The sequence below is a fragment of the Saimiri boliviensis genome, chromosome 9 (assembly GCF_048565385.1).
Source record: "Saimiri boliviensis isolate mSaiBol1 chromosome 9, mSaiBol1.pri, whole genome shotgun sequence".
Classification (NCBI taxonomy): domain Eukaryota; kingdom Metazoa; phylum Chordata; class Mammalia; order Primates; family Cebidae; genus Saimiri; species Saimiri boliviensis.
In genome coordinates, this window is record NC_133457.1 from 5,567,357 (window position 1) to 5,592,514 (window position 25,158).

The 25,158-nt window shown below is 38.1% G+C and overlaps 1 protein-coding gene across 1 annotated transcript in view; it reads left to right on the forward strand.

Annotated features, from left to right (window-relative positions):
- The window catches only part of SPATA16 (spermatogenesis associated 16), a 227,602-nt gene that overhangs the window by 170,503 nt on the left and 31,941 nt on the right, over positions 1-25,158 (forward strand). Inside the window, exons 7-8 of the mRNA XM_003925112.3 lie at positions 16,687-16,833; positions 17,819-17,931. Coding sequence (XP_003925161.1) covers positions 16,687-16,833; positions 17,819-17,931 — 260 coding nt within the window. The remainder of the gene's footprint in view (positions 1-16,686; positions 16,834-17,818; positions 17,932-25,158) is intronic.

A 25,158-nucleotide genomic window follows, 5' to 3' on the forward strand; every position in this document is an offset into this window, starting at 1 on the left:
GATCTTGGATGAGGAACCTACCTATCAAAGTTTTGCTGGAGAAGTAATTATTATCATTAAAACTTGGAAACTAGCATATTTAATTCTCCGAGTGGAGGCTGGCAAAGAAAGCTCCAACTCAGAAACTCTGCCCAACTTTAGGTCACCTTCGTCAAGTATAGCTAGTGTTGAGTTCATTGCTTCCTGGTCACATGACAGTGCGGTGAGCCCATCACAAGCTGGCAGAGGTGCTGTTGATGAGCGGGGAGAATATTCACAATGGAGCTGCTCCAGGCCAGATTTTCTCTCCAGCCAGCCCCCGATTCACAGTCACCCTTGTCAGGGATTTCCACAGGAAAAACAGACACAAGGGGGAAAAGTATAAAATTAACTCATTCTGAAATGCATTTAGGTTTAAAATTTAAAACAATTTATTGAATAAATCAATAACATTATGTATTAATTTCACAGCGATTTATCATGAGAAAACCTATTCACTTTCAGTGGCAGGTACGATTACATTACCTTTATAATTTCTATGAAACTGATGAGGGAGTGTTAAAATTCAAAGCTGCCTTGTAGAATAACCAGGTTCATACATGCTCAGGAACTTACTGTGCATTCTTTTCTGTTTCAAGAATATGATAAAAACCCACCAAAATTTTAAAGTCATGTTATAATGGAGCTGTATTGTATTATATTTCATGGAGAAAAAATTGCTAGATTTTTTTAGCAGTATAGCTATTTGTTTTTATATTAAGAAAAAAACCTAGTTTGATTCATGCAGAGTAGTCAGGGTATATAAAACAAATAATAATTTACCAGCCCCAGAATTTTTATGTTTTCATTTGTAAAGATTTTGCTTGAGATTTTTATTCATATATTCCAATGAAATAATGCAATTCTGCATAGTCCTTATTTTTTGCATGGTTGTATTTTAATAATAATAAAGTAATACAGTCAGCATATCCTGTCTCCTCTTGATGAAAATATCAAGATTTATTTGCTAAATAAATAAATATTCAGTAATGGATCTGTGGTTAGTAATGTTTAATAGAAAAGTTTTCTGAATCAGGTATCAATTACTTTAACACTTAGGTGGATAGAGTCATATTTTGTCCTTCCAATACAATTTAAATCCCAAGAGTAAATATGTATGTTCAGATAAATAATGTATTGTTTTAAAATAGACCTTTAAAAATTACTTTTCATTGAAATTTATAACCTTGGTCTTGTTCGGTCATCATTTACCAGCAAGAATAATACATTCTTATGTTCTCTAAAACATAAAGTTAACATTTCTCATTTTATTCTTTCTTCTTTAAATTATTGTAATTTTATCATGATCGAGAGTTTTCAAGATCAGCCTATTTTCCTCTTTGTAACTAGTTTTCTCAAATAGGAAAAGTTATAGAATTAAACAGTCTGCATCCCCAATATATGAAAGTGTTAAAGCCAGGTTGGTTATAAGATGATAAATCATCTAATATTTGCACCACAGAATTCTTCTCAGAATCAGAAATCATTCCCAAGCTAAAGAAATCCCTCACATACGGGGCTAAATTCTCTGTTCTTAAAACATTAAACTGTTGATCTTTCCAATGGGAAGTGTGGTGCTCTGGCATGGAGCCATCTAATGGAGTTTGCCTCCATTTAACCACTTCTCAGCCAGCAGTTCACTTGATCTTTGCAGTAGCAGGTGACAGCGCTGTTCGCCTCTGGTCTCCATCATCCACTGTACCTGAAATCCCTGAAACTACAATGCATCTTGCTTAGCATATTGCCTTATGGGAACTAACTGAAGAAGGCAGACACGTTGCATTTAAAGAAACAGCGGTCAAGAATCCAAAAATGAGTGGACGTAATATAAATGTTTACTGCAGCCTCTCAGGAAAGCCAATGAGTTGAGATAGGGTAGGACAGTTGTAACGGGGCATGTGGCAGAAATTAAACCGGTAATGTAGGTATTGTATCCATTTGCTCAGCAAAACCTTGTCAAAATGCATGCGTACATAAATACAAACATCTACATGGTAGCTTTCCTCAATCTCCTTTTCCACTCACAGTTATCCAGATATGTCCTCTAAATGTATGCCTTCATGAACTGATGAGTCATTTCCAGTGTCATTCTTGATAGTCTTATCAGTTTCTCAGGTTCGTACCCGTCCCCATTATCTCAGTCTACATGGAAAGCCCCGTGACCATTTCCAAACAAGCAGAACTCATTTTAGCAGGTAGTGTCTGGCAATGCCGTCTGAGAGAACAGGGGCCTCAGGACTCTGCCTAGCGCCCTATCCTGAGGCTAGGCTGGTACCCAAGATGCAAGACAAAGTCTTCTTTGATTACCCCTCTCCTTTCCTGAAGCAGAAGGAAGGAGTCGAACCAGGGCTGTGAGCTGCACTACCTGTGGTTGGAGAAGGGGTGACACAAGAACTCCCATGGCCACCCCAGCTGGTGTCTCACGAGGCATCACGTACCCCAAGTCCACTGACTCCAAGCCCAGCACAGCGCCAGGACTTACCCAAGAACTGAGGTCCATGTAACCTAGCCCACCTTCCAAGTTTGTTTAAAACCCCAGCGCTTCTTTAGCCCATGGCGGTGGGGCTAGCCAGAATTCGGGTTCTGACCTCTGGGATGCAGAATTCCCTCCTGGCTAGGGCTGATCTCAATGCGCCCTCCATGGGTACTGGCTGGGTTCCGGCCCGGTGTTGCTTTCCGCTGTGATAAGACAGCGCTGAGTTCCACTACGAAGTACCGCAATTACTGTGTCCTGCCTCCTCCCAGCACACAGAGTATCTCTCTGTGTCACTTGGCTGCTGCCAGGGAATGGGGGAGGAGTAACATCAGCAATTCAAAACTATCTTCCCTTCCCTCTTTTGTGCCTCTTTCCTTGATACGATGTTAAAACCCAGTACCGTCAGAGCGCACCTAATTTTTTGTTCTTACGAAGGTGTTTCTTGTATGGATAGTTGTTCAATTTGGTGTTCCTGTTGGGGAGACAATCACTGAAGCCTTCTATTTGGACATCTTGCTCTGCCTCCTCCTTCTTATTAGCTCTTTGGTGTTCTTAGAAAAATCTACTTTTTAGATTTCTTCTAGGAATATTAGTTGTCTTCAGAAAGAAGGTTGGTGGTCCAAATCATCTATTCTGAGATTACAAGAATCAGAAGCTTCTATTTTTTAGTTATGTACTATTTGAAATGTGCTAAAAGACACAAAAATAATATAATGAGCACCTACATAATAACCATCTTATTTGATAAATAAAACATTAGAAGTACCGTATAGTTGAAGTTCCCAAGATTTTTCCGATCCTAATCTCCTCCCTCCCCTCCAGAGGTAATCACTATCATAAATTTATTATTCCTTTTTTATTGTAGTAAAATATACATGACATAAAATGTACCGTTTTTAACGCTTTTAAGTGTACAGATCAGCGGCGTTAACTACATTCGCACTATTGTGCAACCATTACCACTATCCATCTACAAAACGTTTTCATTTTCCTAAACGGAAACTCTCCCCATTAAATAATAACTCTGCATTTCCTTCTCCGCCCCCTCCCAAATTCCCCAGCAAACACTATTATATTTTCTGCCTCTGTGAATTTGACAGCTCCAACTAGAATCATATAGTATTTGTCCATTTATGTCTGGCTTATTTCACTTAGCATAATGTCTTCAAAGTTCATCCACGTTGTAGCCGATGTCAGATTCTCCTTCCTTTCTAAGATTAAATAATATTTCATTGTATGTGTCTATCACATTTTCTTTATCTTACCATTGAGAAAAACGGTGATTCCACCTTTTGGCTACTGTGAATAATACTGCTACGAACATGGGTATACAAATATTTCCCCGCTTTCAATTATTTTTGGTGTATAAACTGCTGGATCATATGGCACATTTGTTTTTTATTTTTTGAGTAAGTGTCATGTCGTTTCTTGCAGTGGCTGCACCATTTCACATTCCCACCCGAAGTGCACAAGCGCTCCAATTTCCCCATGTCCTCATCAACATTCATTTTTTCCTGGTTTTTGGTAACAGCCATCCTAACAGATACGAAGTGGTATCTCACTGTGATTTTGATTTGCATTTCCTGGATGATTCGTGATGTTGAGCGTCTTTTATGGGCTTATTGGCCATTTTTATGTCTTGTTTGAAAAGGTGTCTGTTTAAGAGTTTTCCTGTTTTTTTAATTGAGTTGTTTTTCATTGCTGTTTTGAATTGTAAGAGTTCTTTATATATTCTAGATATCAATTTTTTCTTGTCATTATTTGTCCTGTGCTTACATTTCCTTAAAGGAGAAATAGAAGAGTTCTAAAAAGTTTTCAAATATGTAAAAATCGTATTTTTACTATTTCTATATTACTACAATTTGCATGTTTGTACCCTTTGTTTGAGTTTTTTGAACAGTTTTATTATTGATTTATTGGAGTTTATTAATATTTTATCTCAATAAGGTGCTTGACTTTTCTGTGGTGACTTGATGAACTGAGATTTACATTTTAACGTTATTTTATAATTTGGGTTTTTTTTTATTTATTTGTTTGTGTGTGTGTTTGTTTGAGACAAAGTCTTGCTCTGTCACCCAGGTTGAAGTGCAGTGGTGCAATCTTGACTCACTGCAACCTCCGCCTACCAGGTTCAAGCGATTCTCGTGCCTCGGCCTCCTGAGTAGCTAGGATTACAGGCACATGCCACCATGCCCGAGTAATTTTGGTATTTTTAGTAGAGACAGGGTTTTGTCCTGTTGGCCAGGCTGATCTCGAACTCCCAAACTCAAGTGATCCGCCCACCTCAGCCTAATAGCTTGTGGTTTGGTGTCATATTTAAGAAATCCGGTAGGGCACGGTGGCTCATACCTGTAACCCCAGCACTTTGGTAGGCTGAGGCGGGTGGATCATGAGGTCATGAGTTCAAGACCAGCCTGGCCAAGATGATGAAACCCCATCTCTACTAAAAATACAAAAATTAGCCAGGCACAGTGGCAGGAGCCTGTAATCCCAGCTACTCAGGAGGCCAAGGCAGGAGAATCACTTGAACCCCGGGCAGCGGAGGTTGCAGTGAGTCGAGATCGAGCCACTTCACTCCAGCCTGACGACAGAGTGAGACTCCACTCAAAAAAAATAAAATAAAATAAAATAAAAAAGAAATTCATCCCTGTTCCAGTACATACAGGTACATACATTCATTCTTTTTGGTTTCTTTGTTCATGCTTCTACTGTTATGGCCAGGACCACAACACGAGGCTAAATAAAGCAGTGATACCAGGCATCCACATGTTGTTCCAGAGTTAAAAGACTTAAATTTCCACCACTAAGTATAAAGTTTGCTGTAGATTTTTGATAAGTCTTCTTTATCAGCTTTAAAATGTTGTCATTCATTCGTATTATGCCAGATGTTTTGACATTCTCAAACCTTTTTATGGTATCCTTTTTCTTATGTGTAACTCCTTTCTGCTTTTATAATTTTATGTCATGTTTTGGGAACTTATTCTGTTATTGCTTAATTTTCTTCACTGAATTCTGAGGTCATTAATTTTCAACATTTCCCCTCGTTTGTAGTAAAGACTATAAATTGCTCCCCAAGAATGATTTTTGTTGTGCCCCACAAATTTGGAAAAAATTTTCATTATATTTCATCTTAAAATATTTTCTAACTTTCATTACGAAAACTTCTTTGAGCCATGACTTACTTAAATATACAGTTTTTAATATCTGAATTTATAGAAATGTTTAGCTATCTTTATCATTGATTTTTAACCTAATTGCATCATGTTCAAAAACATAATCTAAATTTTAATAATTCCTGAAATTGTTAAGGTTGGTTTATGCCCTAATATGTGGTCAACTTTCATTAATCTACCATTTGTGCTCAAGAAGAATGTCATTTTTTAATCGTTGAATGCAGGGTTTTTAATGCATTCATTAGACTGATCAAGCTTGAAAATTACTCCTGTCTTTTAGATGCTACAATTTTTTGTCTGCTTGATATCAGTATACAAAAAAAAAAAAAAAAGATATTGCAGCAATTCAAAATGGCAGTAGATTTGTCAATTATTCTTCTAATTTGTCAAGTTTCACTTTTTGTTTCAGCATCAACGTGCCTACTAAGATTATTAATTGAATGTTATCATTATGTAATTAGACTCTTCACCTTAATGTTAATGTTTTTTGTAATTAAAATCTATTTCATCTGATATAAATTCACTAATTTTATTCTGATTAGTATTTTTCTAGTATTTCTTTTCACATATTTTTACTTTCGACATTTTATGCCTTCATGTTAAAATATTCTCTTAAAAATAACACACAGCTGACTTTTATTTATTTCATTACTTATTTATGTAGTCAATCTCTGTCTTTGAGTAAGTAAGCTTATTCTAATTCCTGACTTGATTGATTGAGTTTTTCTGCCAGAGTATAAGTTGCTGAAACATGGAAATCTCTGTCTGTTCACCATTGGCTTAAATAGTGCCTGACAAATAGTAAGTGCTAAATATATCTTCGTTGATTTTTGTGTTGTGTTTGGTTTATTTCTACCATGTTTGAGGCTTTAGTCCACATGCTTTTCTCCCCTCCAAACCTGCCTTCTTTCATATTCTTCAAGGGTTTTTTTCTTCATTTTTTTCTCCTCTATGGTTTTGAAAATTATAAACTATATTTTTATTGTATACATCGATAACAGGATTAGAATTTAATGATTATCTACCGAACAGGATAAACGTCAAAGAATAGTTAAACAAAAATCACCCCCTAATATTATACATAATATATTTTTATTCTAACTTGATATTTTTCCTGAAACCCTTCTTAAGTTAGTTATTATGGTCATAATTATGTTTACATAGTCAACATTTATCTATAGTTACTATATATACATGTCTACCAATTTTTTCTTAGATTTCAGTTCTTCTGAATTTTATTTCATTCTTTCTAAAAGGTATCCTTTGGAAGTTCCCAAAGTGAGAGTCTGATGGAAGTATACTCCCTTCATTTCTGATTGTCTAAAATGTCTCTAATTTACCCTAGTTCTTAGATAACAGTTCAACAGGTTATAAATTTTTAAGCTAAGATATTGGTGCCTTAAAAATATTATTTCACTGCTTTCTGACTTGTGTCATTGCTGTTGGGAAGTCAGATCTTATTCCTTTGTAGATAATCTTCTCTTATCTCTGATACTTTTAACATCATGTTTTTATTTGATGTTCTACAGTTTACAGATGTGTCTAGGTATAATTTTTTTTTTCTTAACCTGCTCAGTCACTGTGCTCATAATCTAAGGGGTCAAATCTTTCATCAGTTCTGAAAACCTGTCATCCATTTCCTTTTTAATACTTTAGTCCCTGATTCTTTCTATTCTCTCATTTAAGAATTTTAACTGGACATTTGTTACTTTTATTTATTCCACATCATTGAGGCTGCGTATTAAATTCTACATGTCTTTGTCTTTGCTTCATTTTGAAATTTTCTCAGATCTGCATTCTCATCTTCCCTTTAGCTCTGTCTAGATCACTTCTTAATGGATTCAAGATTTTCATTCCAATAATTGCTTTTCCACTCCTAGAAGTTCTCTTGAGATCTTCTTTTTTTATGTAATTTGCTTTTTTAAATTTTTTTCATTTTTATTTTTATTTTGAGATGGAGTCTTTTGAAAGTCCTGTTGACTTTCAAAATTAGTATATATGTTAGCTATAGGAAATTTCTGATAAATTACTGTAAGATTATTTGCTTATCAATCGTGATAATTCATGAATAATAATAATTTTGTACATGATAATTATTTGTTTTTGAATTATCATGAATAATTCAGCTTATTATATGAAGAGTTGTAGTACTTATAAACCAATTTCAACAAAAAGCAAAAAAGAAAGTCTGTTCTCAGGAAAAGAAATCACTATGCTTTTCTGTGATTATAGAAGTTTTTTACTTAAGAGCATTGTAAATAATATATTTGATTCTCTTTACTTTTAGCAAATATACAGGACCTTACAAATACATTTTGTGTGTTAATCTTACTTGTGGCTTCATCGTGTGTCTCTTAATTTTTCTTTTGAACTGTTTTCTTCAAACACACTATATTTTTCTGACCTCATATGTATTTATGTAGGACAAGTCATTACAGGTCCAGAACAAAGGTACATAAAAACAAACAAACAAATGAATAAGTTATCAATCTGAATAGAAAGGAAAATTAAGGCTTTAAGATCACATGACTTTTATTGTGCCATTTTTAAATTAACTACCCAAGAGTCACTTTCTGTGAGATGTAGAATTTAACCCAAAGTGGGAAAATAATAATTATAATCTAGGTCAAGAAAAATTATGTTAAACGCTTATTATTTTTATTATAATCATAAGTCTAGTTACGAGTAATAATATAATAATGTTAAAATAATGGCATCACCAAGATGTTATTCAATATTGCTAACTTTGAGCTAGCCATAAAAAGTAATAATTCCAAATCCCCCGTTATTTTTCTTAAATAAGAAAAATGTGCTTCCTAGAAATTCAACATGACAGTTTCATTACTGTCTTGCATCTCAACTGTAGTAAGGATCCTATATTATTTGTAAGATATATTGAACTACTAGCTAAACTCCTGTATAAGAAATCTTTGGTTTCAAGTGGTAGGAATCATAGCTCAAACTGACTTCAGTGTATTTAAGTTTTAAAGGGGCAGAACACACTGGCACACATTGACTAACATCACTTGAAGATCCACAAGTGGAAATGCTTTTAAGCACAGCTCGATCCAACCAATACCTCACTCACTATCTCTCACCATTCTGTTTCCACAGTCAACTTGACAATTTATTCTCAAATTCTACCTAGTGTTCCAATAACTCTACCATGCCCTCAAGTGCTAGGTTCTTGAATATAATAGCAAAATTCTCAAATGGCATTACAGATCTCAAACCTCCCTGTACCAAGGAACAGGAATGCCTCTTCCATGCAATTCCCAGAGCCCCCTCTTTTGCATTAGCCCTAACTGCATCATATGCTTGTGATTGAACCAGTAACTGGGACCGAGGGAAATGGCATGGATTAATTGACTTAGTCAATTGGGTCTCACTTTTAGAGTAGGAGATGACTGAGAGAATTCACCGAGGAATCAAAAGGGGAGGAGGAGAGAAATGCATGCCAATTAACCAGTGACCATTCCAACTCTTATACCATGCAACGAGACATCAGTTTATTGGAATTATAGCAACATTGTATTATTTCAATGACAGTAAGTCTAATAAATATTGAGGGGGAACTGCCGTATCTTTAATGTTTGTATTATCTTTAGTCTACTTTGATAAAAGTAGGATCAAGGAACTTCAGTGTAATAAAGACCGGAATAAAGATCCAATTGAGCTCTTTAAACATAAACCTTTGGAATCAATAAGAATTTCAAATGAAAGAGAAACGAACTGTGCAAAATTCCTATGGGATTATGTGTCTTTCTAAGTTTTTATGTGGATTGCAAGAAAAAACTTAAATATACAAAAATTTATCCTGGAGAAGTAGACCAGCAGCCTGAAGTGAAAATTAGGAATCTTGGGAATGAAAACCGATTTTTTCCTATTTCTGTCTACAACTCTGAAATTATAGTGAAGGTCAAAGGGAAATATAATTTATTGTACAATTTATTATCTATATATTATATGTATGATTTTTTCAGATATCAAATACAAATATCAAAATATACCATTTTAAAAGTAGAAACCATTTTATTATTTATGGGGGCAATAATAGTAACTTTGCTTAAAAAGTGCCACCTTTTGCTATTTTCTTGCTGATGGGAATTTGTGGATAACTTCCAAGACAGAAGTATTGATTACAAAATAAATCTCAGTACATGATTGAGAGAGAAGCAATGACAAAGTGTTGGCATTGTGAAGGTACTGCAGAAACAAAAGTCTGAAACTGATCAGTAAAAAGGAGTCATATAAAACTTACATGGTCCTATCTCACACTAAACAATTGGGACCTTTAAAAAATGAGATTTTGCTTTAACCTAAATGTCAGAACATTTTGTTATGGACAAAGGGCAGGGAAATGACACAGACACCAGAAAATAGAGGAGAAAATGAAACTTACAGAAAAGTAATGACAGAACTCAACAAATCTGCTTCTTTCTAAAAGTGTTTTTAAATCTCAGATTTTTCTTTTTAAGAAACTTCTTTGCAATGTTCCTTCACAATCTGTTGGCCGTGGTTACGATGAGGTATCCAACAGAAAATACAGATAACAATGGTGTCTATGCTTACTGTTTTACTTCCAGAGAGCTTAAAATTCATTTTACAGATATTTAACTACATAACAAATACAGCTACCCCTCACATGTACAAATGAGTCTGTTCATCTACAGTCCATATTTTACGTTTTTGCAGATGTTTTTCTGGTGCTGCCAATGGTTGCACTAAGCCAAACTCTCCCCATTAATCCAATCTTCTGTGACTGAGCTCATATTTCCCAGAGAAAAAGCTACATACAGCAAGCCAACTATGAAACCAATTTTTCCATGTAGGCAAAGCTGCTCTGTTCATATGGGCATCTACTGAGTCACCCAGTACAAATTGTTTTACTTCACTTACCCTTCATAAGGTGAACAGGAGCCATTTGGAGTTTAGGCAAAATGAAGAACAAAGACAATGTGATTTTTTCCCTAAGGTTAGTGACAGAAAATAAGCCATATCTCAAAAGCTCTAGATAGTTTATTAGTTTTATTTTATTTATTTATTTTTCTTTTCTTTTCTTTTCTTTTTTTCAGTTCTAGTCCTATTTGGACCATTAAAAATTCAAGGTTTGGGAATGTGTGTTTTCAGATTAAATTCCAGTGTTGATTAAGCATCTGTTAGGTGCTTGAGGCATGAAGATAATTTAAAGATGTGGCTGGGCACAGTGGCTCACACCTGTAATCCCAGTGCTTTGGGAGGCCAAGGTAGGGGTAGGAGGATCACTTGAGGTCAGGAGCTCAAGGCCAGCTTGAGCAACATAGCAAGACCCCATCCCTACTAAAAATTAAACAAAAATATATTAACTGGGCATGGGCCCATGTACCTGTAGTCCCAGCTTCTCTGGAGGCTGAGGCAGGATCTTTACCTGAGCCCAGAAGTTCAAGGTTACAGTGAGCTATGATTGCATCACTACACTCCAGCATAAGTGACAGAGTAAGACCCTGTCTCCAAAAATAAAAACTAAAACAAACACAAAAGATGTGATTTTCAAGAGGATTAAAATTTGTCAGGGTGTTAAGACATGCTCCTACGAAACAGGAGATTCACTCTGGATTGAATATAAGTGTTCTTTAAGAGATTGAATGGAGGATGCTGTAATATTCAGGAAACCCTCTATGAGCTAGATGCTACTTAGACACATCTGGAAGGATAGTGATCAACTGAATAAACGAAACAAGGAGGAGACTGGGTAGTTGTTTCTGAGTGGAGAATCACAAGCAGAAGTTCAGAGGCCAGATAAGCACAGGCAGTGAAATCAGCAGAGGTGGTTATAAAGTTCAATACTAGAGAAAATGTAAGAGTCATGGATAGATTGTGAAGCAGATGTGACATTTCCCGCCTTGAATGCCAGGCAAGGAAAAGTCCCCAGAGTTCCTGAGGAAGGATGTGACAGTGAAAGGGGCAGGTGGTGTTTCAGAAATACTCGTTGAGTGGTGATGTGGCGATGAATTGGCATGAAACAACACTGGTAGCAGTGAGACTGGCTGGGAAACACTTCAATAATCCAGATACCTGTGATGAGAAATTTGACCAAGGCCATAGCAGTGACAATGCAGAGAAACAGGCTGATATGGGATGTATTGCAATGTGCAGGTTTAATTAGTTTTTGAGACTCACTAAAGGGGGAATAAGACAAAGGAAAAGTCAAAATTTTAAGCCAGAGTAATTGGGTGAATGATGGCTATCCTCATAACAGACTGGCTAAAATAAAGGAAAAGAGAAGTTGTAGAGATTATGAAAATCACTTTTGAGGAACGTATTTGCTCTATTTTAAGTAACTTTTGGAATGATGAGCAAATAGCAATGTCCCAGTAGGTAGTTGGAAAAACTGTGTTGGAATTTGGTGAAAAATTTCAGCTGTGACTATAGCTTTGATGTCCAATTTTTTGGTTAAAAATAGTAGCCAAAGACACAAGACTAGAGATATTCCCAAGGCTATGTAGGAAGAGAATATCAATGAGCTGGGGACAGCTGTGAGAAACATGAATGAGAAGGCAGGAGGAAACATGAACCTGTGTGTGTGTGTGTGTGTGTGTGTGTGTGTGTGTGTGTGTGTGTGTGTGTGTCTGTGTCTGTGTGTCTGTGTCTGTGTCTCAGAGAGAGAGAGAGAGAGAGAGAGAGACTACTACAGAACTCCAGGAAGATGATTTTAAGGAAATGACAACAATACCAAAAAATCCAGAAGCCGCAATAGCTTGAGGACTTGCAAAGTGGTCAATTTCAGCCTTCCGGAGTACAATAAAATATTTCTGAAGAAGGGAAAACTGTTTGCCTCTTTCAGTTTCTTTTCCCCCAGATGAAAGTTTGACATCTTTCATCTGGGAGAAAAGAAATTGAAAGATAATATTTCTGCGAGAAATTTAATCTGCATAAACTATCTTTGATATTATTTTTTAAGGCATCCACTTGGCTAATGGTAAAAATGTGAAACTGTGTCACACATGCAAACTGATTTTTTTTAACAATAAATTCAGTCATCGTCATATAAATTTCATCTCCAATTGGGATAAATTGTAAAGGAATGATGCATTAAAAGATCTGTTTCTCCCAAGTTTCTTTTGACATGACAAAAGCAAAGCAGACGTTTTTTAACCAATTCTACTTTCCTACAGAAGGATAACATAGTCTGGTTACCTTTTATATCCATCAGAGGCACAGGGCTTTTCGGACATAGGTAGACATTTATGAGCACAAAATTGAGAACGATTAGCACTCAAATTAATGTTACATGAGATTCAACACCTGGTAAGTGTGTCGTCAATTTGGGTCATAGAACACCTGCTAGGCTAAATGTTCATACAACGGCAATTCACCCTGCATACAAATGAAAAAAGAATGATACTGAAAAAAAATTTTTTTCCAAATTTAACTGTATGTATATAGAAGCCTCTTACATTTTAAAACTTCAAATGGAAGATAATACTGGGTCAAATACTCACAGGATGAAGCATACAGGATCAGAAGGAACAGAGAATATTTACACTTTTGCAAGCATATTTTATAATAATGTCAGTATTATAATATAGTACTGACATTAATTTCTATTTTACATAATCACTGCATATTATTATTATTATTTTTTTTTTGAGATGGAGTTTTGCTCTTGTTACCCAGGCTGGAGTGCAATGGCGTGATCTCGGCTCACCGCAACCTCCGCCTCCTGGGTTCAGGCAATTCTCCTGCCTCAGCCTCCTGAGTAGCTGGGATTACAGGCACGCGCCACCATGCCCAGCTAATTTTTTGTATTTTTAGTAGAGACGGGGTTTCACCATGTTGACCAGGATGGTCTCGATCTCTTGACCTCATGATCCACCCGCCTCGGCGTCCCAAAGTGCTGGGATTACAGGCTGGAGCCACCGCGCCTGGCCCCAATCACTGCATATTATTATTGGTCTACTCTTTATCAAATATTGAAGGACATGAACAGGTTAACCACTCAGTCTTGAGGCTAGGGATCTATGTAAGAGAATCCTCAAACATCAAGCTGGTTTTGGCTATAGGGCTGCACCAGATAATGCCAAATCTCAAGGTTACTCAGCTGCCTTTTCACACAATCCACTTACTGTCAACTTCAATAAAACTAGTAAGCTCTTCCCCTGCTAATATTTCAGCAAGATACTTGCTTGCAAACACAGGTGTGTCTGGGATTATCAGCTGCAGATTTCAAAAGCAGAGAAACTTCCTGCACTTTTGAAATTGAAAAGCAGAAATCACATTGTTACCTTGTTTATAAAATGAGCCATACTTTTTTTTTAAAAAGGCATTTTGTAACACAAACATCAACCAAAGAAGCATCTAATACTGCAGTCTGCATGTTGAAATGCCTAAAAGTCACTCTGTTAGTTTGAGAACTCTTGAGCATTTGCTGTCGTTTTCTAGAGAGTGTTTACTGGCATTTGTATGGCATGCTTCCCATCAGCTTTTATACCATGACCCCAGACCGTCACGGGGATAGTTTTGAGTGGGAAGCCTTTGTACTTTGGCATCCAGCTGCCTGATTTTCACTTCTGGTCCCTATGTTCAGTGTGTGGTCTTGGGCAACTTTGTAACCTCCGGAAGCTTCAGCTTTATCATCTGTTAGGTGTACCTGATAATATACCCAGCTCCCCACTCCGTGATTGAAAAAGATAATCCTGATAATGTGTACGGCACAGAAGAAGTGCCAGATGAATATTAGCCCTCACTAACAGTAAGAGATGACCTTGATCCTAAGTCACCAAAGAAAAACTAAAGAATGTTTAGGATTAATATGTTTTTGCTCTGTGTTTGCATTTCAAAGGCATTTTGTGATATTTTAAATCTTTCAATAATCAGCAGATATTTTAACTCTCAATTTGACAGACATACAGTATTTACTTACCCAAATTGTGACACATAACTTTCTTCAGTGTTTTCCTGTTTTGAAAAACTGAGGTTCTGTGGAGAAGCTCAAGGTGGCAACTGTGAGTAGGGCATAGAACAGGGTACAGTATAAGGGTGGGTAATCAGTGTGCCAGGATTCAAGCAGAATGCCCTACTTTTTATCGGGTTTTAGTGTTGGGCTTGTCAGAAAATTTTAGTTTGAACAGAAGGTTCTTCAGCTTAAAAAGGGGGGTGGTGTTAAAGGAAACATTCATGGTGGCAGGGAGCGGTGGCTCGTGCCTGTAAATCCCAGCGCTTTGGGATGCTGAGGTGAGTGGATTACCTGAGGTCAGGAGTTTGAGACCAGCCTGGCCAACATGATGAAACACTGTCACTACTAAAAATGCAAAAATTAGCCAGGCATGGTGTTGGGTGCTTAATCTCAGCTACTCCAGAGGCTGAAGCAGGGGAATCTCTTGCACCTGGGAGGTGGAGGTTGCAGTGAGCTAAGATTCTGCGATTGCACTCCAGCCACGGCAACAAGAGCGAAATCCCATGTCAAAACAAACAAAACAACCACTCATGGTGTACTGTCTTGTTTTTAAAAGAAGTATTAAAGACAAATAGTGAAGGCTATATTCAAACCATTACCATTTGAGTTCTGAGTCTACGTTAAAATCTTGCCTTTAACTCAACCATCATTCAACAATATTTGAGATTTTGCCTTTCCCCCTTTCTGGCAGTGTTAAACAAAGAGGGCTTATTAAACCTCTCTGTTCATCATCCTTCATTTGAGAAATCTACTTTAATAAACTGACATCTCATTACTCAAAATGGCAATGTGAATCTTGCCTCCAGGTTCCTGAGTGGTTAGCCTTTGGCTTTCAATTCCGGTTCCTGTGTTTGCTCAATGTGTGATCTTGGGCAAGTTTGTAACCTCTTGAAGCATCAGTCTTATCATCTGTAGGGTGAGCCTTTATCCCTACCCCAAAAGTGATCCAGTACCAAGTAATCCTGAAGAAGAGTGTGGTGGCTATGCCTGTGGTGTCTGGACGACCTGGTTGTGAATCTGGCTTTGCCCTCTTTGGAGCTGTGCTCTTGTGTAACTGACTTCCCATCTGTGTCCCTCAACCTCTTATTCATAAAGTGGGGCAATAGCACCAACCTTGTGAAGTTATTGTATGGAATTCAAAAAACAGTACATACATGACTCTTAGAAAAGGGGTAGATAGGAAACAAGTACTCAGTAAATAATTAGCTCTATGGTCATTAAGAATTGAGTCTGTTTTAGAACCATTTTCATGACACGAATTATTTCTAAGTCTAATTATAATAGTCAGTGTATTTATCATTTTAAATTTCCTCCTATGGCTATATGAAGGATGGTAACTAAATTCATTAGCTTTATATTTTAATCCTCACTTGGTAATTTTTCTCTTTCCTTTTTTTTTTTATAACTAACATTATTTCCTTACATCTTAAGCTATGAAGAGAAAAATCAAATTCTCGACCAGGCAGGCAGCTCATGCCTGTAATCCCAGCACTTTGGGAGGCCAAGGAGGGTGGATCACCTGAGGTCAGGAGTTTGAGACCAGCCTGGCCAACATGGTGAAAACCCATCTCTACTAAAAATACAAAAATTAGCTGGGCATGGTGATGGGCACCTGTAATTCCAGTGACTTAGTAGGCTGAGGCAGGAGAATCACTTGATCTCAGGAGGTGGAGGTTGCAGTGAGCCAAAATCGCGTTATTACATTCCAGCGCCTAGGCAACAAGAGCAAGACTCCATCAAAAAAAAAAAAAATCAAATTCTCTTGAAAAGTGTCACAGCTAAAAATATTAAACCTGCAAGCTGGTCCTGAATGTCTCTTATTCTGAAGATGGGGAAAGATAGCTGTGTAATGTAGCCGTATTTTACTGTTATGCTTTGGGTATGCTTAGATTACTAAGAAACGTATAATGAAATATGATTTTGATGTTAACTATTTGACCTTTTGATACACATAATTTTACCTCATGCCTTTCGTGTTTATATTTATCACTTTTCCAAATGCAATTCCTGAAAGCTGTCGGGGAAAAGCCCTAGAACTATTAAAACCGTAACAAAGCCTCTTAGTTCCCTTCTGTCTATTTCAGATCTCCAGGCGCTCCACCTGCTGCCTCAGACAGCTGACTGGTCATCTTTTCCTCCCCAGCAATATCTCTTGACTCTTGGGTTCAAAAACAAAGAAGATGGAAAATTTTTGGAAAAAATAACAAGTAGGAAGCTGCCGGTATTCACAGGTAAATCATCTGAACTTACAGGGTCTCGCATATAGTAGGACCTGTGATGAGTTTTGGGCCCCCTGAAAAATGTTTAAGTTAAAATGAACTCCTCCTAATCTTCTTTGTGAGTTAGTTAACAATGCCTGGAATTCTGGTTCCAGGAACTCTTTCCCCCAAGAACATACACAATCCTGGAATACCCACCGCTATTGCCAATGCGTAATCATAGGACACTTAATACTAATTTTCATCATAATCAATTAGCAAAGGCAGAAGAAAATTATGCAATGAAATTATTCTATGAAATTAAAAATATAGCCTATGACAATCTTAAATTAGTTGTATTATCTGTTGTATTAATGTCTGTTCCCCTCTTTTTTTAATGTAATTAGCCAAGAGCTTAAATCTTTTGGAGAGTATTACAGTTAAATGGTGTTCAGTAATCCTGGTTGAAACTTTCAAAAATCAAAATATTCACATGGAGTTGAAATCTCAAACTTATGTGCTGAATTCATGACCAGGTTAAATTTATTCCTGCAGCTCTAACCAGATAATTAAGAATTTGTGTTTTGTCTGGCACTGTAGCCTCTGAGGCTTATCTGAACTTCGAGCTACATTCAAAGTCAATGGATCTGCACACTTGAATAATACCTAGGAGGAACAAGACAAGAATCAGACACATTTATGACAACATTTTTTCCCAACTCTGGAAAAACATACTCTGAAGAGATAGGTGAATTGTTACAGGCTGTCTCTTAGATCTCTCAATCAAGAAACACAACAAAATAAATAAATGACAGTTTCTAAAGGGCAGCATCTCCCCGGCCTTTCTCCGCATAGATCTTTCCTTGTTATACACATGGTCTACGGATGGGACTAGTTTCTATACTAAAGATTTCATATCTATTAACACTGAGATATCTGTTTATAGCTTGCTAAAGAAAACATTTTGAAATGGAAGTCTGGAGAAAGTAGTATAAAAGTTCATTGTTGCAATTTTTAGAGCATAAAACTCCTTTCGGTCTGTTGAGCAGAGAAGATACAGTGAGACAAATGGAGACAATGGCGAAGCGAATCTTGCCAATATTGGATTTTATCAGAAGCACCCAACTGAATGTAGGTATATGAGTCTTTTATATTTGTCGAATGGACAAATTTTAGAGAATTCTAGAAGTATATAAGGCTTACGTGGCAAATATTGCAGGTGCTGGGGGATTTGGGGAACGTTCACGGTAAATCTCATTTGCAAAAACAAGCAAATTTCAGCTAATGATTTTATTTTATTCTAAAACATACTGTAATGCTACACTTTGCAATTTCAAGCACTTATTAGGGTAAAGTCTCTTTAAAGAGCCTTTTCTTTATGCCTTCCTGATATCTAATTCAACATTGCAGAGAATTTCTCATTTGAAATCAATAACAAAATTTTAGCGGGCACAATGTTTTCTCTATTTCACTTACTGAGCTATTGCATATAACCATCTCATTACCTACACAAGAATTCAGAGCTTTTCAAGCTAGTGCCTCTGTACCACACTGATGAATTGGATGCTTCTCTAAACATTGGCAATTGATCTTTATATAGCCATAAGGTAAATTATCTAATCTCTTTCTATGATCCAGGAAAAATATGCCTTTCCTACTTTTCAGTCTTAAAGAGCCCAAAATAAGACTTGAATTACACTGCTATTTAACAAAATTTAAGCCATTGTACTGAAAGTATATAAAGAGAACTTCTCATTAACAGGCTATAAAGGCTGCAGATTTCTCCTCTTTTAATATTTTTGAAAAGGCTTATAAGTTGGAAATTTTAAAGAATTTCCTTCCTGTTCCCTCTTTTGTGTTCCATCATTGATTTGATGTTCTTACCTTACAAGGGGAGCCACGGGGGTCATCACAAACAGCTACTTAACATCTGTTCAGCAGTTTATCTGCTCAATAACATCATTCAGCATTGTACAAAAGCTATAAAACACCTAATCTATTTGCATGATTTGCAATTCCACACATTACAAATACAAAAGCACATTTTTGCTGATGTTCCTACCACAAAGCTACCCCTCCCCACAACCATATTTCAATGCTCTCCCTATATTTCTATTAATAAGAAATCCATCTCTATCTTAGTCAGCTCAGGCTGCCATAACACAACACCATCCAGGCCGGGCGCGGTGGCTCACACCTGTAATCCCAGCACTTCGGGAGGCCGAGGCAGGCAGATCACAAGGTCAAGAGATCGAGACCATCCTCACCAACATGGTGAAACCCCGTCTCTACTAAAAAATACAAAAACTAGCTGGGCGTGGTGTTGCACACCTGTAGTCCCAGCTACTCGGGAGGCTGAGGCAGAATTGCTTGAACCCAGGAGGCGGAGATTGCAGTGAGCCGAGATTACACCACTGCACTCCAGCCTGGCACCTGGCGACAGAGTGAGACTCTGTCTCACCAAAAAAAAAAAAAAAAAAAAAGCATCCTAAAGATCACACCCATTATTACTGTCATTACTGTCATCCTCAGGCCCATGCAAGCAGGGAAAGCTTCGCTAACAAGAACCATCACTGCCTAGCATGATTTCATCTCACCTGTGCACGGCTAGCCCAGCAGAGCCGGTGTGCTGGGTGCTGGGGAGGTGCTCTGCCTGTGGCATGGCTCTTTGTTTTTAGTTTTTTCGTATTTTGGGTTTTGTTTTTTTTTTTTTTTTTTGAGACAGAGTCTCACTCTGTCACCCGGGTTGGAGTGCAGTGGTGCAGTCTTGGCTTATTGCAACCTCCACCTCCAGGGTTCAAATCTTTTGGGAGGGGGCAGGGGTGTTATGGGGCAGGAGTGTTACGGGGTGGGGGAGTCGGGGGTGCGGTGGTGATCAGCTGAGGCAGGCAGGACTCTAGACTTTCTGGGTCCGAGCTTGCATATGGAAGCCTGACTGACACTACGTTTCTTATTATTTGCCCAGCCACAGCTTCATAAAGCAGGATTGATAAAACTGGCTGCAAAAGTAACCTAGCTTAATGAAGCAAGTGATGAATTGGTGACTAGAAATTATTCCTACATGGTACCATTAACGGTAACCCAAGCAGACCTCAGTAGTGTTTTTAAGACCCTTCAAGGTGTTCTTTTTCTCTTGTCAGACATCAGATGCCATTCGCTTGAGTATTTGGGTATTGAATTGTCATTCTTTATTATTTGTTACCCTCGATTGTGATACCTGTAGACAAAGGCTTTTGCCCAAGGCCGTGCTCTGGCGATGTGACCCTAGGACAAAGTCAGTTAACCTCTGAACTGCTTTTTTCTCCTTTAAAAAATAGGCTGATAACTGCCAGGCCCACTTCGGGAGTTGTTGTGAACCATAAGTACATAATTCATGTTCTTGAAGTATTAAGCATTTCAGCTTCAAGTATTTGTATTGCTGTTAGTTTGCGTTGACAAACAGACTGTTCTACAGACCCTTTTTTTTTTCTTTATACAAGCTGTGTACTTTGAAATTACATATTTTTCTTTTAATATGAAGATTGCACTCATGTCCTGTGAATTTTGGATTTGTTTCCTTCTCTTCCTTTCCTTTGATCACTGATTTGCTCAGATGCCCTCACTTAGGCAGGAGTCAAGCTGCCATCTCCAGCCATGAGCTAGAGTCAGGACTGCAGTCTTGTTGACAGCAGGCTCTGACCGTGAGCTGAGCAGCCTCACACGTATTGCTGTTGTACTGGAGCGAGCACGGAGAGTCAACACCAAGACAAAAGCAGGCCAAATTGCAGGGTCTTTATTGCCGGTGGCCATGGAGGACTCACGTCTCTCCAACCCATGGCCCCGAAAGGAGGGTGTCAAGACCTTTTATGCCCGTAAACCACCTCCTGGGTGGGGGCGGGGGTGAGGGGCTTCAGACATTCCGAGGGCCAGGGGACTTTGGACATTCCGATTGTTACTTAAGTGGTTCACAGAAGTCACGATAAGCGTTAGTTTACACATTGCCTGGGTAGGGTGGAAATGACAGACCTTAGTTACTTATTACAAGTCTTAGGGGTCAAAATGGCATGGGTTTGGACTGGTTGCCTGTCACATTAGGGTTACAGAGAGCAGTTTCAACAGAAAAGCCAAGGTATGGTCGAGGTACTCAGTTTATAGTGTGATTACCACGTCACATTGGTAGAACAGAATCAATATCCAAGACACTTCCAATAGAAGACAGTGAGTGAGTGACCACTGTCTTGGGCAATACATTTATCTTAAAGAGCTTGAGATTTTTCAGTCCTCCTTAATACCGGTGACTAAGGCTGTAGTTTACATTTCTGTTGTCTGTTTCAGACAGACAACTCTTTACCTTAGTACAATGTCACATTTTCATCAAGCCCTAATGGCTAAGAAAAAATGCCCATAATCCCAGCACATAGGGAGGCAGAAGTGGAAGAACAGCTTGAGCCAAGAAATTCAAGACCTGCCTGGACAACATAGTGACACCCCCAATCTCCCCAAAAAGGAAAAAACTTTTAAAAATGGAACTAATGGCTAGGAAGTATACTTTGCATCATACCATATATGTTCCAAGATTGCTAACTCATTTGGACAATGTTATTTAATGGAAATGGGCTTGGAATATGAAAATACAATACATTAATACTTCAGCATTCATAACAGCAGAAGACCCAAAAGATTATACTAGTTCTTGACATAATACAATGACCAGAATCAGTAACACAATATTTAAGTATTATCACATTTATACTGTCACATAAATAATGACAAATAAGTAGATTTCTAAACAGTAGTTAGACAATGCTAAGATTACTCCTATGATCTATTCCCTAAACATATTGACTATCTAGTCATCTTGTAAATATTAGGTTTATAATACCTACCTAACATCTAATTCGAAAAAAGTTAACTTGGCAATAATACACTAAATTATATCGTAGGGAATATTCTGGATGCTCTCATTTTCAATTTTTCTTCGTTAAACTAAAAGATACACGTGTTGTTCTCCACAAATTACATATAAAGAGATAGTATAGCAACTTCCTCTCAGTAGAAGCATTTAAATATAAACTGAGTAAAAATTTTTCTAAAGTTAACAAAGCACTCTTGCTTCCAAACCCTTGAAATATTTGATAATCAAGAAGTTTTTTTTTTTGTTTTTTTTTTTTTGAGACAGAGTCTTGCTCTGTCACCAGGTACCAGGCTGGAGTGCAGTGGTGCAATCTCGGCTCACTGCAACCTCCCCCTCCCGCATTCAAGCAATTCTCCTGCCTCAGCCTCCCGACTAGCTGGGTCTACAGGGGTGCGCCACGGCGCCCAGCTAATTAAGAAGTTTTCTTCTTTTTTTTTTTTTTTTTTTTGAGACGGAGTTTCGCTCTTGTTACCCAGGCTGGAGTGCAATGGCGCGATCTCGGCTCACCGCAACCTCCGCCTCCTGGGCTCAGGCAATTCTCCTGCCTCAGCCTCCTGAATAGCTGAAGAAGTTTTCTTTACTCAAACATACTTTTTTTAAAATACAGAGCAGTCCTGGTCATTAGGTGCTGATCGCATGCAGAAATCTCCACGTTGGAACTAGGGCTTAGGAAAAGCACAGGCATAGTGCTCTGCAATTTAAAAAGCATTTCCCCTCACATTATCTAATTTGACCCTCACAATTTGGTGACATTGTGTCACTTTCATTTTACCAGTGAGGAAACTATGGCTCCAAGTAGTGATATATTCAGGCTTAAACCACCAGGGCTCAAAATCAGAGCTTCAGAATATTGTTCCAATATTCTTTTAGTAAATCATATTACATCTCTTTGATTTAAAAGTTTGATCCTTGCCAGAGGCAAAACATGCATAACACAACATAGGAATGATTCCACAGCTGGATACAATTTTTAAAAAATGAACAATATAAGCCAGGTGCAGTGGCTCACGCCTGTAATTCCAACACTTTGGGAGGCCGAGGTGGGCCGATCACTTGAGGCCGGGAGTTTAAGACCAGCCTGACGAACACGGTGAAATTCCATCTCTATTAAAAAAAACACACACAGTGTGAAAGATGGGAAAGTTCTTCTTCAAAGTTTATATCTTAGACTACATTATAAGGAGTTACAATCTCTTGCTCTATGGCCATTATCTGCTATTAACATAAACATATACCTATGTATATATGTTCTCTAAATCAACAACGTCTTAAATCACCTACCTTGACTCACTCCGGCATATCTGAACAGAACTGGACAAGCTGCAAACCCTGGTGCATGCCATTCCCTATTTGGAAACCCTCCTGACCTCCTAACTAGCTTCCTCTTTTTCCTTGTCTTCTTTCCCCTTATCTATTCAGAAAATTCCCATGTTTTTAGCCAATGGAGTCAAGCATAGAATGTGAGGTCCTGTTCCGGCCAATGGAAACTGGACACACAGTAGGGCGATTGCATCAGGCTATGAAAGTTATAAATGTCCCTGTCTCCTTGTTCAGGTGTGCTCTCGTGGCAAGTCTGCCAGCAAGTTGCATCCTTTCTGCAGGAAGTAAACTAGCCTTGCTGAGTGATCTACTGTTAGGTGTGCATTTTTTCCGACATTATAAACCCATTTACAACACACATACACACACACAAACACACACACACACACACACACACACAGAATAGCCAGATGTGGCGGTTCACGCCTGTGGTCCCAGCTACTTGGGAGGCTGAGGCAGGAGAATCACTTGACCCCGAGAGGCGGAGGTTGCAGTGGGCCGAGATCGTGCCGCAGCACTCCAGCCTGAGCAACAGAGCGAGACTCCAACTCAAAAACAAAAAAAAAAAGCTTCCTAGAGAACATGAATTTTCAACTCTTGCTACGAGGTGGTGGATACAGTTGGTGAAGACCTCTCCCGGTCTCAGGGAGTTTCTATGTGTCAGACAATGATTCTCCTTATGCTTCTGACACTCCTTTCCTTATCTTTGTAAATAGTCTCCCAGGTACACAACACATGGCCAGACAAGGACAATTCCAGTATTTTAACAGTTATAATCGGCAATATGATCCACCTTCCTGGTGACTTCTTCTTCTTTTTTTTTTTTTTTTTTTTTTTTTTTGAGACAGAGTCTTGCTCTGTCACCCAGCCTAGAGTGCAATGGCATAATCTCAACGCAACCTCCGCCTCCCAGGTTGAAGCGATCTCCTGCCTCAGCCTCCCAAGCAGTTGGGATTACAGGCACCTGCCACCATGCCCAGATAATTTTTGTATTTTTAGTAGAGACAGGGTTTCACCATGTTGGTCAGGCTGATGGCAAACTCCTGACCTCGTGACCCACCCACCTCAGCCTCCTAAAGTGCTGGGATACAGGTGTGAGCCACCGCGCCCAGCCTGTGACTTCTAATCCTACTGAACATCAACCCCATGTAGCCAGCAGCCTTGCTGTTGTGGTATTTTTCATTCTCTGGATTTTTGTCCTAATTATTTCACATGCTACTGGATGGCACTGTGCTTTTCCATTCATTAACTTTATTGGCTGCTGTCAGTTTCAAACCTTATGTCCTGTGCTTCCTGGGCTAAATGTTAAAGAGTTAAAATCATCAAATCTCTTGCCACGCATGAAACCGCCTTCACAGGATGACTTGCCAAAAAGTGACCTAACTAACCATGGTTTTAATACCTCATTAATTTTACTTTTAATTTCTTCCAAGTGAAGCATAAAAAAATGTTTACACATGCACATTTGAAATGAGCAATAAGAAGTGTTTCCTACCTCTGTTTTGCAATGAATGTTTCTATATGTTATGCCAAATGGAAATACATCCCAAATACTTGGACTCTGCTTTTCAGCAGTATTATATAGTGCGACTTATTCGCCAAATGTTTATTTGTAACTGCTATTAAATCTTAACAATTCTCTGACCAAAGCCTTCACTTGAACTCGCTAATACCTAGCCCTCATTGTACCTGTGTGAGGTTTTAGCTTCAATCGTGGCCACTTCATTACACTCTCTCCAGCAGTTAAGGAGCCCTTTGATCATTCCTGAAGCCTCACTGGGAGGGCTACCTGCCTTTAGATTTAGTCGTTGTTAGCATTAGATATTTAAGCTAATTCCTATTTTTTTTATTATTTTCTTAATTTCCTTGAAGCAACAGTATTAAAACATTTCTGCCGCATTAGATATCAATTCTATTTCTTTTTCACGTTGTCTTTCAAAAACCCCTATCTTGGATAGGTAAAAGATTAATCTACAGGACCCTGATAACCAAAGCTGCATTTGGCTTTGGGAGGATGGGTGACTATTAGCAGCCAACTCTGTTCTTTCTCTCTTATCTTATTCAAATAGAGCACTTCCTGTTTTGTTATGCATCCAACATTCAGGCTAACAAAGAACTGTTTTTATTTTCCTGATGTTTGGGGA